Consider the following 14254-nt stretch of genomic DNA (forward strand, 5'->3'; position numbering starts at 1 on the left):
CACTCTTCTAAGAAAGATTTCTACAGGATTTTGGAGTTGTCCATGGGAATTTTTGCCCATCATTCATCTAGAAGGACATTTGTGAGGTCAGACCCTGATGTTGGATAAGAGGCCAGGGCTCACAAGCTCCAATCTAGTTCATCCCAAAGGTGTTGGCCAGTGATGTTCTTCCACATCAAACGCTTGGCTTTATGTACCTTGCTTTGGGCACTAGGCACATTCATGACTGGAACAGAAATGGGCAGGTAATGTGCTCCTGGCATTTGCCAAACAGACTTGTCTATCAGATTGCCAGATAGAGAAGAGTGATTCGTCAGTCCACAGAACACGTTTCCACAGCTCCAGTCAGGCTGCGGCGTGCTTTACACCACTCCATCTGACACTTGGCATTGTGCTTTGCGATGTAAGGCTTGCATGCAGTTTCTCGGCCATGGAAACCCATGCCATGAAGCTCTCGTCACAGGTTTGTGAAGATGTTAATGCTACAGGAGGTTTGGAGTCAGTAGAGCGTGACCTCGCTCTGTGAGCCGAATTCATCAAAGCATTTACAGTATTCTACAATATATCCAACTACCTCTGCTAGGTGCAGAAAGAGGCCAGTTGCTCCTGATTTATTAAGAGGCGTACGCCTCTTAATGAACTGCCTCGCACTCCACCCCGAACCCACAGCAATACCGGCGTGAAGATTGCCGGTCTTGATGAATCGGGAGCAACAACTTTATGTAGTCTCCACTTAATGGCTATTGCTGTGGTTCCTTCACTCTTCTACTTTCAATAAAACCAGTCACAGGTCTTCTTGGCATATTTAAAAGGAAAAAGTTTCAGCAACCGGCGCGTTGCAACCATGATATCGTATTATCACTCATGAATTGAGTAAATTCGATGATTAAGAGGTGTGTCCCGATGCATTTGTCCATACAGTACACTATATATACACACACATTAGTAGTTTTTTTTATTTCAGTTTTTTTTAATTGAAAATAGAAAAATAGGAAAGTTAGCCTGAGTTTGAGCTCTGCCATCTGTTAGAATGATTTAATTCTATTTCTAGTTTTATCCTCTCTGTTGGCCACTTGATATCTAAATGTCATTATGTGGATTATGAAACAATAAAAACAACATGAAACTGTACTGGATAAAAACAGCACAATGCTAACATCTTCATTGTTCCATAATGAGCTATAAATGAGCTCTTACCCTCCCTGACCTGGCTTAGGGAGCAAACAGCGATAAAGAAAGAACGGAACAATGATCAAAACTTTTGCACATTCCATTGGTATCAGGGGTGGAGTCGCAAGGGCCCCGGGCAGTTTAGAAGGCGCGCCCCCCCACACACACACACCTGATGTATCCCCTGTGATAGATCATGTGATTTAATTTGGCACAATATTAATATATTAATTATAATAATTTTTTTTACATTAATTGTATGACTTAATATTGAGCACAATTAAGTATGCTGACATCCCCTATATACAGTATGAGACCCTACACACAATATGAGCTGCCACAATCCTCCAATACACAGCAGGAGACCGCACATAGCCATCTATACACAGCGGGAGGCCACACGTAACCATCTATACACAGCAGGAGGCCGCACGTAGCCATCTATACACAGCGGAAGGCCACACGGTGCCATCTATACACAGCTGAAGGCCACACGGTGCCATCTATACACAGCAGGAGGCCGCACGTAGCCATCTATACACAACGGGAGGTCCCACGTAGCCATCTATACACAGCGGGAGGCCGCACGGTGCCATCTATACACAGCGGGAGGCCGCATGTAGCCATCTATACACAACGGGAGGCCCCACGTAGCCATCTATACACAGCGGGAGGCCGCACGTAGCCATCTATACACAGCAGGAGGTCGCACGTAGCCATCTATACACAGCGGCAGGCCGCACGTATCCATCTATACACAGCGGGAGGCCGCACTTAGCCATCTATACAAAGCGGAAGGCCGCACGGTGCCATCTATACACAGCAGGAGGCCACACGGTGCCATCTATACACAGCAGGAGGCCGCACGTAGCCATCTATACACAGCGGGAGGCCGCACGGCGCCATCTATATACAGCAGGGGGCCGCACGACGCCATCTATACACAGCAGGAGGCCGCACAGCACCATCTATACACAGCAGGGGGCCACACGGCGCCATCTATACACAGCAGGGGGCCGAATGGCGCCATCTATACACAGTGGTAGGTCGCACGGCGCCCCCCAGATACAGCGGGAGGCTGCACGGCGCGCCCCCCCAGAGACAGCGGGAGGCCGCACGGCGCCATCTATACACAGCAGGGGGCCGCACGGAGCCATCTATACACAGCAGGAGGCCACACGGTGCCATCTATACACAGCGGGAGGCCGCACGTAGCCATCTATACACAGCAGGGGGCTGCACGTAGCCATCTATACACAGCAGGGGGCCGCACGGTGCCATCTATACACAGCAGGGGGCCGCACATAGCCATCTATACACATCAGGGGGCCGCACATAGCCATCTATACACAGCAGGAGGCCGCACGGTGCCATCTATACACAGCGGGAGGCCACACGGTGCCATCTATACACAGCGGGAGGCCGCACGTAGCCATCTATACACAGCGGGAGGCCGCACATAGCCATCTATACACAGCGGGAGGCCGCACGGCGGCATCTATACACAGCGGGAGGCCGCACGTAGCCATCTATACACAGCAGGGGGCCGCACGGTGCCATCTATACACAGTAGGAGGCCGCACGGCACCATTTATACACAGCAGGGGGCCGCACGGTGCCATCTATACACAGCACGGGGCCGCATGGCGCCATCTATACACAGCCGGAGGCCGCACGGCGCCCCCCAGATACAACGGGAGGCCGCACGGCACCCCCCCAGAGACAGTGGGAAGCCGCACGGCACCCCCCCAGAGACAGCGGGAGGCCGCACGCAGTCACACACACAAACATATACAGACATATACATACATACACGCATAAACACATTTGAAACACAAAAATACATATTAACAGACATCACACAATGATATCTTCACACACACACACACTCACCATCCACCGGCTCCCGTCGTCCAGCTCCTCTCCGGTGGTAAGTAGCAGTGCAGGGTGCGCACTGCGTGACATCACACTAGCAGACACAGCCGCGCACAGAGCCATGTCTCCTAGCTGTGACGCAGCCGGGCCAGCACACAGGGACGTTAACAGGTGCAGTGCTGGCCCGGCCGAAGAAGAAGCAGCGGCAGTGCGCCGCTGCTGGGGGAGCAGTCTGGGGGCCCCCCGCCTCTGACTGGCGGTATGTGCCACGGCGCCGCACATATTATAATGAGGGCAATCTGGCCATGGACCCCATTGCCCTCATTACAATACGCCTATGATTGGTCTGAACGACAAAAAGTAACCAGATTAAACACCACATATAGATAAGTCTGACCTATAAATAATTATTCAAATAGGATTATAATAATCTTTTGAAATTCAGTTCAGAAACCCCAACCTTATGAAACCTGCCTGCAGTCTTAGACCATGTTCACATGGATTTTTTTGTTTAGTTTTTTATTTATGAGAATTGTTTTAGGTGTTTTTGTTGCTGATTTTGGAGTGCACTTCAAGATCCTTGACTAAAACCTCTCTGTGCACATAACCCAAAAAGCACTTTTACGTGTCCTTGAAGCTCAGAATGGAAAAGCACATCATAGCGATAGAGAGAAAAATCTGGAGAACTGAGGAAAATGCTTTAATATGCTCTGTGACAAAATATAATCACAGTTAACATTATCCATAGGATATACTATAAATAATATGACAGCTACAAGTTCTACTTGCAGGACTGGCACCTATGTGGAGAATCGGGATCGGGGCTTTTAAGGAAACAGTTGTGCACACTTGTTCCCCTAGAATTGAATAGAATAAGTCAAGTACATCGGCAACCATCTATCATTTCTAGCATGCCATAATTGTATGTGATGGGAATGCCCCTCTAAATTACAGTGCCAAACTTAATATGCAAATTGCCTCTTCAGAGAGGAAGAGGACTTGAACCATCTGTTGGAAGCAGCAAACCTACAAGTCACTATTGACCCTTTAACAAGTCGTGCAATATGACTTAGGATAAAAGCCAAATCAGAATCTCAATTTGCAGACACAGTGTTTTGTGGTATTGCCACTCATCAGTGCAAAGTATGAGAACTGATTTGCTTAGGTGAGAGGCTCTGGACTGAGGTCTAAGGGGTAACGTGTCTCCTTGTGGAGAGTGACATGCTGCTCTGGCACGCCTATGTATGGAGGCTTATTCACTGTGCAATGCTCCTCTGGGAAATTTAATATGCAAATTTCCTCTTCAGAGTCCCAAACTTAAGGCATTAGGTGTTGCACAACTTTCCTACTTTTTAATCTAATGAAACATTAACGTTAACATTTTTAATTTAAGTAAAAATAGGAATGTACTGTATATTGTAAAAGGAAATTTTTAATTTGTTAATGGATACTCTGTTGATGCATATTTATGTCATAAAGGCTGATTCTGATATGGAAAAATGAAGGGCCAAAATGAAAAACTTTGACGAAGTTGAGGGCCAACCAGTATATAAAGTCTTCCATACAGTATTATAGGCCGCACATAGTCCGCCATACAGTATTATGGGCCCCACATAGTCCGCCATACAGTATTATGAGCCCCGCATAGTCCTCCATATAGTATTATGAGCCCCACATAGTCCTCCATACAGTATTATGGGCCCCACATAGTCCTCCATGTAGTATTATGGGCCCCACATAGTCCTCCATACAGTATTATGGGCCCCACATAGTCCGCTATACAGTATTATGGGCCCCGCATAGTCCTCCACACAGTATTATAGGCCCCGCATAGTCCTCCATACAGTATTATGGGCCCCAGATAGTCCTCCATACAGTATTATGGGCCCACATAGTCCTCCATGTAGTATTAAGAGACTCACATAGTCCTCCATGTAGTATTATGGGCTCCACACAGTATTATGGGCCCCACATAGTCCTCCACACAGTATTATGGACCCCACATAGTCCTCTATACAGTATTATGGGCCCCAATTAGTCCTCCATACAGTATTATGTGCCCCACATAGTCCTCCATACAGAATAATGGGCCCCACATAGTCCTCCATACAGTATAATCACCCCACATAGTCCTCCACACAGTATTATGGGCCCCACATAGTCCTCCAAACAGTATTATGGGCCCCACATAGTCCTCCACACAGTATTATGGGCCCCACATAGTCTTCCACACAGTATTATGGGCCCCACATAGTTCTCCATACAGTATAATGGGCCTCACATAGTCCTCCATACAGAATAATGGGCCCCACATAGTCCTCCATACAGTATTATGGGCCCCACATAGTGCTCAACACAGTATTATGGGCCCCACATAGTCCTCCATACAGTATTATGGGCCCACATAGTCCTCTATACAGTATTATGGGCCCCACATAGTCCTCCATACAGTATTATGGGCCCCACATAGGGGTGGTGGTTCTGGTGTCGCGGCCAAATATAATCACCCTGTGGGCCAGATTTGGCCCACGGGCCAGAGTTTGAAATGTATGCCCCCATAGGGAATGAATGGAGCGACTTTCGAGTATGTGCATCACCACTACATTCTAACAGGGATAAAAGTTCCCCATTCTGGACCCTAACTGATCAAAAAGTTATCACCTATCTTTTTGGTCGATACTGACTTGTTTTCACAGGACAATCCCTTTGAGTATGAGGTGCATGGAACACTACCGCATGTCAGCCATTGTGGCTGCTTTTTATTGATCCAGCAAATTTTTATTTATTTTAAAACCCCAAAAATTCAAAATCATCCTCGAAGTCTTGCGTCTTTTCAAACCCTTTTTCAGGCTTTTTAACCATATGAAGGGTTATGATTAAGAACCCCGAAGTCAGATTTCGAAATGAGTTAAGACTCCGAGGATAGTTTTAAACTGTTAAATTTTAACATGAATGAATAAAATTAGATGATTAACTTTTTGAATGCAAGCCGAAGCAATTATCCTATAAGTAGCCCCGATCAGGACCCTTTTATAGTAGCTCCCGATCAGGACCCTTTTATATTAGCTAGTGCAGAGAGCCACTAACAAGTAGCAGTTCTTGCTCTGGCGGAGTCAACCGGTCAATATATTTGTGGGTAAATGGTATTGTAAGTTCTACACATAAAGCCATAATAAACCAAAAGGCAGCAGTTCTATGACTTTGATAAGACATATTATGAACCGGAGTTCCCCTTTAATTGCTAACAGATAACTCCACATCTGCCTTCATTTCCCTCTACAACAATGATAAAAGCAATGTTAAATGTTTGTAATATAAAGCAGGCAGAAGAGCAGGCCTATCACCCATCAAGGCAGGATATAGCATGTCAGGCTGTAATGAGTGGACCTTTCATCCCACTGGGGGGCTCCAGTTGCAATGAACAGGGATTAAGGGGATTGGGTTACTGTTCCATCAGCACTTATTTGATCAGTCTTAATGCAGCTCTTTGGTTTGCCGTTCCAAACATTCAAGTGCAGCTTGTTATATCATACCATTAACTTCCCATTAAACAATCAGTTAATAAGAAGAACTTAAGAACTAAAACATTAAGATCCAAGTCAGTAGACCGGGGGTTTCTGGGAATACATATACATATGATTATCCTTTTTCTCATTTGCGAATTCAAGTAGTGCAAGTCAGAGAGGGAAAAGGCATAAGTATCCAGGATTCCTTCCGATAACCCTGGGGAATCGGAAGAAACCATACTTATAAATGTATGATTCTAAATGGCCTCTCCACCTTAAGAAACTTTCCCATAGGATTCAAACTCTTAAGAAATATTACCCATTGAGATGAATGTTTCGCCAAGGGGGGGAATAAAAAGCTACTAAGGCTGGAGATGGTGTGAATCGATTCGCAGGACCCAGTTCAACTACCAGGTCAGTAATCTGTGGCTACCGAATAGGAGCACGGAGAACTGCCTCTGACAGCATTTCCAGCTCCTCTTTTCATTGGCTGGCCTGGCTCATCATTGCGGCTTGACACACACGACATCACGTCAGGCTGGCTAATCAAAAGAAGAGGTACGTATGCTGGGAGGAGGCTCTCAGGGCTCCTGACCTGGCTTATTGACCGGGTCCTGCAAATCGATTCACACGATCACTACTACTGATCCGAATTTAAAGCAGCAGCAGTCATTTTTAGGAAATACTATTAGAAGTACAAGCCTACTGATCTCGCCATTACAAACTGCAATGATTTTCAAATATCTTTTTAGTGCCCTTGAAGGGGAACTCCAAAAAAAAACAGAGATTGTAGCCTTAAACTGTACCTATCAAACGATTTAACAGCGGAGTTAGTGGTATATTGATCGACAAACCATCTTTCTGTGGATCTGTACTTGGCACAACCAAGTCTCAGAGATAACAGAGAAGCACTGAACAGAAATCAAGGTGCAGAGCGCTTAGGTGAGTGCTTCAAGCCTTTCAATTTAGCAATCGGTGGGGGTCTTAGCAACCAGATCCCATTGTATAAAACTTTTGACATATCAAAAGTTTCTGATAAAGATAGGTAACCTTTAACTTGGTTTGTTTACATGAAGTCCATTGACAAATAATTACTATATAATCCTGATCCAGCTAAAATCACACATGAGCAAATAAATACAATATGGTTGCGTGGAATTAGAAAAACATGGATCCTTTCTTCCAGAAGCAGCACCATTCTTGGCAATGTCTGGTAGAGCAACCTCTTAGGTGGGTGCGAAAGTGCAATACTATGACTCCTGTACAAATTCTCCGCTCCAAGGTAGAGCAATGCGCCTCTATGGTTATGGAATACAAACAAGCCTTGAAATGGAGTCTGTTCCATTAAACATGCAATCCTAATGAGCTGTGAACAGCACTGAATAGAAAAAGAGGAGGTGAGTAGATTGATACATACAGTAATTTTGGAGAAAGATTCAATACAACTTGTATTTTTATCAATGTAAATGTCGGACCGTTCTAGGGTTAACAGTCCAGTGACTGACAATTTCTGTAGGAGTGTGCTTATAGAAACTGTTTAGTAAGACCACACATTGTACATTTAAGTGCAGAATGAAGGGAGGTTTTGATAAATGTTTTCCTACAAAAGTTAATCATTATTGACCTATATATCAATCAGATTGGACTGCATTTTCAATGTCACATTCTCTTTAAAGAGCAACTAAACTTATTTTTTTGTAGGCACTTTCCATTTCTGCAGATTGATAGGTGTCAAAGCCCTAAGACCCTCACTGATTGCTCAAAGAATGACTGAAAAGTATGGATACAAAAGAAAGTGCCGTAATTGGTTTTCTTTTATATCGGTACTCCAGAACCCTGCAGACATGGAGGGTGCATAAAAAAATAGAAAGAAAAAAATGATTCCAGACTCCAATTCTGTATAATTATACAACTTCAGCTACTCTGTGAGCGGTTCTTTCCGAAATAGAGGTCGTTACTCAGCCTTTCAAGAAAGATTTATTCATTTACTTATTTATTTAGAACGATCTAAATAAGAAACAAGTTAAAAATAACCTAAAAATAGTTCATACATGGACTTATGTTTCCGACCATAGAAGTTTGCACACTGAACAGGACCGAGGTATTGGAAAGAGCATTAGTAACTGCACAGCGTATAAACCATGGCAATAAAATTATTTCTTATAAAACCGGCAGCGTCTAGCAGCGCGGCATGGCTCTCTCTCCAGAGAGGTTGGGAACATGCCGTTATCTGGAGATGCTGCACAGTGAAGGCTTTATGATATACTTATTGTAGTTTTCTTCGTGGAGAAAAAAAATCAATGCACTTTAGCTATGTGCCACTTAATCGTGCCAGGACTGCTCACTTCCGCAATAACAGTTTACCTTATGTAGCATCATCACAAATTACAGCATTTGTCCTCCACGTAAAATACAAATTGTATAGCTCCCCGCACCGCTCCCCAGTGGTGCTCATCCCTGTTCAACATGAATGCAGCAATACCAAACACTTAACAGGTTTGTCCATTATTTAGATACTGCTGACCAATCCTCAGATTGGTGGGCGTCCAACACCCCTCAAAATACTGTGTAGTGGCCAATCTCGAATACTGCAGGTCCAATCCTATTCACTCCTATAGAGCTGAGCAGCAGAACTGGAGAACGGTCACTACAGATTGTTGGCGCTGTGCTGTCGTGGCTCCGTACACTATATACATTGGTGGGGGATGCCAGTGTTAGGTCATCAATATCAGATCGTTGGGGGCCCATCTTATGTACAGACCATCGATATCAAAGTAGTAGACAATTCCTTTAAGTGTTAATATTAAAGGCAGGTGCAGACGACAATTTTTTCCCATCTGAGAAAATCGGTCTGATTACTATTCAGAGTGTGATCTGATTTTCTCGGAGGTGAAGAGAAAAAAAAAAAAGTTTCTCCACCTTCTCCATTATGTCAATCTGTGAAAATCGGACTGCACTCGGATGTTATCTGAGCGCACTCCAATTTTTCTCACGGACCCATAGACTTGAATGGGAGAGTGCCATCCGATTCTAGGAGGCAAATAGTGCATGCTACAATTTTTTGGTGGGAATTTTAGGCCCCCAGTTGGTAAACAATCTTTCTAATTTTAAAATGACACCCGTAACTATACGGTAATCACAGGTCTGGGATCACTACACATCAGTCTTTTCGTTCTGGCAAGGAGATGCATACTGTGGATAGAACTGGCCCCGGTTCTGCTTTTATCTAAATGTGGTAGAACTTCCTGATGATTTAATAAGCAAATCCACACATTGTTTCCTCCCGTTCGCCTTTTGTTAAGTAAATAATGACTGTGAATCCGGTTTTGTTTTATTTGACACATGAGAGTACATTTATTTAATTGTAGGCTTTGAAATGACAGATGTGGCCTGATAAGGAAAGTCATAGATTTTAGGAGTTGTTTATCATTTTATAGTGATGTAAATTGAAAAAGTAAAGGTTTGACTAGTCATTAACCTGTGTGAGAAGACATTGCCCGAATATCCCCATACCATAAAAAAAACAAAGAAAAACAATGGGGCTGACCTTCTTGCCCTGAGAAATAAAAGTGATAAAGTGTTAAAAGGAGTGAAACTAATATTGATTTTCATTATAAATGTCTATTTATTGTAGTAATTAAATAGCTTTCCTAATATGCTTTAATTAAAAAGTCCCTATAATTCCCTCTGTAATCAATTTAACTGCTTTATTTTTTTTCCTACTTCTGTTTTGATGACATTTTGTTTGAAAATTCCGACATTTGTTCAATACAAGCTCCCTGGTCACTGTGCATTATTATTTTCAGTGCACAGTGAGTGCGCTCCCTCGCCGGCTCTTATTAGAAGTAACAAACCGGCAACAGAGCGCACTGTCAGTGTGCATTGCATTGCGGGACCAGCCCCACTCCCAAAGCTGACGCTGCTTTCAGGGGTGGGGCTAGTCTGTCTCTGCCTGCTGCGTTCTCTCCTTACAATGAGCACTGATTGTGCACTCTCTCTTAAAGGCTCTTCACTTCTCATCAGAGCTAGCAAACGAGCACACTGTCACTGTGCACTGAAAATAATATTGCACAGTGACCAGGTGAGCTTGTATTGAGCACACATCAGAATTAATAACCAACGCATGCTCAGAGTAGGGACTAGCCCAGCCCCGGAGATGGACGTCATTGATGACGCTTTGTTTCAGGGTGGGGATAGAAGCTATGGCAGTGACCCCCTGATGACGTCCTGTTTGAGAATTCTCAAACAAATGTCATGAAAATGGAAGCAGGTAAAAAAAATAAAGCAGTTAGACTGAGAAAGAATGGTAGGGACTTTTTAATTAAAGTATATTAGAAACGCTATTAGATTACTACAATGGATATAAATTTAGGATGAAATTCAATAATAGTTTTCGACCACCCTTTTAAGGTCTTTAAAGAAGACCATTCACCATTGCTTCATGTTGAACTTGACACATGATGTAATAGTCGCTGCAGAACAGAATACATTTTTTTTTTTTAAAGTTTGCCTCTCTGTTAGGGCTTGCTCACAGTATCAGTATTTTATCAGTATTTCACATCAGTATTTGTCAGCCAAATCCAGGAGTGGGTGAAAAATACAGAAGTGGTGACTTGTTTCTATTATACTTTTTTCTCTGATTGTTCCTCACCTGGTTTTGGCTTACAAATACTGATGTGAAATACTGACCAAGTACTGATAGTTTTCACTGGGGGTATGTATTTCTTCCCCATGCATGATGTTACCAAATCATAAGCAGGTAGTAACGCTCAAAAAACACAAAAAAGTACACCCCCTCACAATAGCTTAGAGCAGGTTTCTCAGTCTATGACATGTATGACATACAGCTCTGACCTCCTGGTCTAACATCCTGCATGATTAGAAAGTGCTGGGAAGAGAGCACAGATGACTAACACCTTTCAGATAAGGTGCTAGCAGTCAGTGTGGGGGAAGGTGCAGCACAGCTGAGATTAGTGATGCCACATACAAACCCTTCTATCAGCTCTCCTCCTCTGATAGCACTGTCACCTCTGCTGCACTGTTCCTCCCCCCACAAACTGCCTATTCAGAGATGAGCTTGAAGGTGTCAGTATCACACTTACATCTGTTGTGCTTGTAGCAATTTGTAATACCTCTGCAGTGAGAGCAAAGAAGGCTACTCCTGTGGGAGATATATAATGGCAGCCTACTTTGCTCATATAATGTCCTTATGTGAAATGTTAGTCATGTGTACTCTACACCCACCCAGCACTCTCTAATCCTGCAGGAAGTTAGACCAGAAGATCAGGGCTTTATCCTTACAACTCACACACTGAGAGACCTGCTCTAAGCTATTGTGGAGGCGTGTTCTTCTTTCTCCAGTGTGTTGCTGCCTGATTATGATTGGTCAGCATCATACAGGATTGTTTTTTATGGAATGAGTTGTACTTTTGATTCATTTTACTACATAGTGTACTGGAAAACAGGAAAAAAATCCAACTGCTGTGAAATTGTTTTTTTGAGAATTGTTTTATAGACGTACATTGGTAAAATAAAATTACCTGACATGATTCTTATTGTCAGTACGGTAACAGCGACACTGAACTTGCTTATTTTTTTTATTATTTGTGTTTTTAAAAAAAAAAATAAAAAAAAAATATATGTTTATGTATATATATATGTATATATATATATATATGTATATATATGTATATATATATATATATATATATATATATATATATATATATATATAGAATGAGGAGCCCCCATGCCGGAACACTTATTGCCACCGTCAGATATTCTGTTCTGCTTCACCTGCTGCTGTTAGAGGCAGATCCTAGCTGTGATGCGCAGCCATCATCTGCCAGGAATGGAGTGGGGGCAGTCTGTGAGTCTGCTCCATACACCCGCTCCCAACTTGTATTGTACAGTGAGTGTTGAAAGGGGTTATAAAGAAACTCATGTTGAAAATGGTATCTGATCTTCAGGTGAGATGAGCTTATCAGATTGATGTACATTTTTGTGGGAAAAGTTTGAGTAAAACTTGTATTTTATTCATTAAAATCCCTGGTGTTTGCATGCACAGGAGTCAAGTGGGCAGTCCTATTAGTGATTGTAAGTCTTCTCTGTTAGTGGCTGTTTACAAGTACTAAACGTCCGCTGAATGGTAAATACGTACTGATTGGCTGTTGTTTAGTATCCCGTTTAGACCGACAAACCGTGGTAAATAATGCACACTGAGCGATCTGTAGTAGATTGTTCACGACAAAGCACCCTCGAGAACAATGATCTCTTGTGCTGCACAAAAGTTCATTTCACTCAAAAAAAAAATCTGCATTTTGCTCGTTAATCGGGTGATCGGCAGCTTCTTATATATATATGTGTTCTACTGATGACTCCATAAGAGCGTGGCTAGTAGAGGCACCCGTGTAGCCCCATGGGGGCCCAACACCAGTCTCCCATGTGATCTAGCATTGAAGTCATATGCTGTCAAAATGCAATTGATGGAAAACTTGATTAAAGGGTTATTCTAGTTTAAAGCATTTATGGAAATGTCTGATAAGTAGGGGCCCAACTCTGGATCCTCTGCCCTGCCCTACTGCTTCCCTTCGATACATATATACAGGCTAGAAAAATGAAAAAAAGGAGGAAAGAGAAACAGCTTGCTTTAAAGAGAAAGCCCACTGAGCTCCAAACTTGCAGCATCACAAGTATATAGCATTGAAAGGAGAGAATATAAAAGAAGCACCGCAGATATTAGTCAACAGCATAGTGTAGGTTGAACCTGTCTACGTACAAAATTAATTTTCTTTTTTGATATTAGTGCAGGATTTCCAAAGATGCAACTAGACATTTTTGGATACATCGACTGGTACAACGTGGTACATTTTCCATCATTACTTACCCCTTTATTATAAGCAAAATAACACTCAGACTCTGATATACTTTAAACAGAATTCTTTAATTATCAATTTACAGGTTTAATGAAGATTTGGCACTAAAAAGGCATCATAAGAAAAAAATAATGTCTTATTAAAAAGGAATTTCATCTGCAGTGTGTTAACAGATGTGTGATTAAAAAAAAACAAAACAAAAAAAACATAACACTTTTCTTGTCCTCTTCAGAAATTGTCACTTCATGACCATTCCACTCTGAAAACAAACACAGGAAAAAAGGTGTGAGAAAGAGAGGGGGCAATTCATGGAAATAAAAATTCAGAATTTACACTAAAGACTAGAATTCAAGAGAATAAGCCCAAATAAAGAGAATAAACCTCACCATTACCTTCTCATATATGTGTGTGTATAAATATTTATTATTTTGTTACCGATGTCTAACCTGTATGCAAGTGAGTCACGGTCAAGTTAACTTTTCCCTATTAAATAGGGCATAAATTAAGGCATTTGACAATGTATTCTTATTAGCCACACGCCTTTGGATTTTGGCTGTCAGCCTCATTGGTACTGTTGGATTGGGACATCATGGGAACACAAGGCCAGGCCAAAGGAAGCCATTCTTGGATGATCACGCCCCTATTTCCATCACCTCCACAATGTTAAACAGCGTAGAGTATGTTGGGAGGAATAATGTCATCAGCCCTTTTGTGGAGGAGGGGAGGAATAACTAAACTGGAGCACTGGTATATGGTTATACCAAGTCTAATGAAGCGATTCCCCTTACTAATTGTTGAAGAGCCTTTATCTGGTGTCCATGGATATAA

The 14254-nt window shown here is 42.7% G+C and overlaps 1 protein-coding gene across 2 annotated transcripts in view; it reads right to left on the minus strand.

Annotated features, from left to right (window-relative positions):
• RNF130 (ring finger protein 130) overlaps positions 1-14254 on the minus strand; it is a 261704-nt gene that overhangs the window by 15155 nt on the left and 232295 nt on the right. Inside the window, exon 9 of one of the 2 annotated variants that reach the window (XM_073649771.1) lies at positions 13476-13685. The exons of the other annotated variant lie outside the window; for it this stretch is intronic. Within the exon in view, the coding sequence (XP_073505872.1) occupies positions 13670-13685 (16 nt within the window). The 3' untranslated portion in view covers positions 13476-13669. Of the gene's footprint in view, positions 1-13475; positions 13686-14254 lie in introns of those variants that run through there. 2 annotated transcript variants of the gene reach the window in all.

This window comes from Phyllobates terribilis, unplaced genomic scaffold (assembly GCF_046119375.1).
Source record: "Phyllobates terribilis strain yellow unplaced genomic scaffold, ASM4611937v1 Scaffold_10__3_contigs__length_209671492, whole genome shotgun sequence".
NCBI classification, from domain to species: Eukaryota; Metazoa; Chordata; class Amphibia; order Anura; family Dendrobatidae; genus Phyllobates; species Phyllobates terribilis.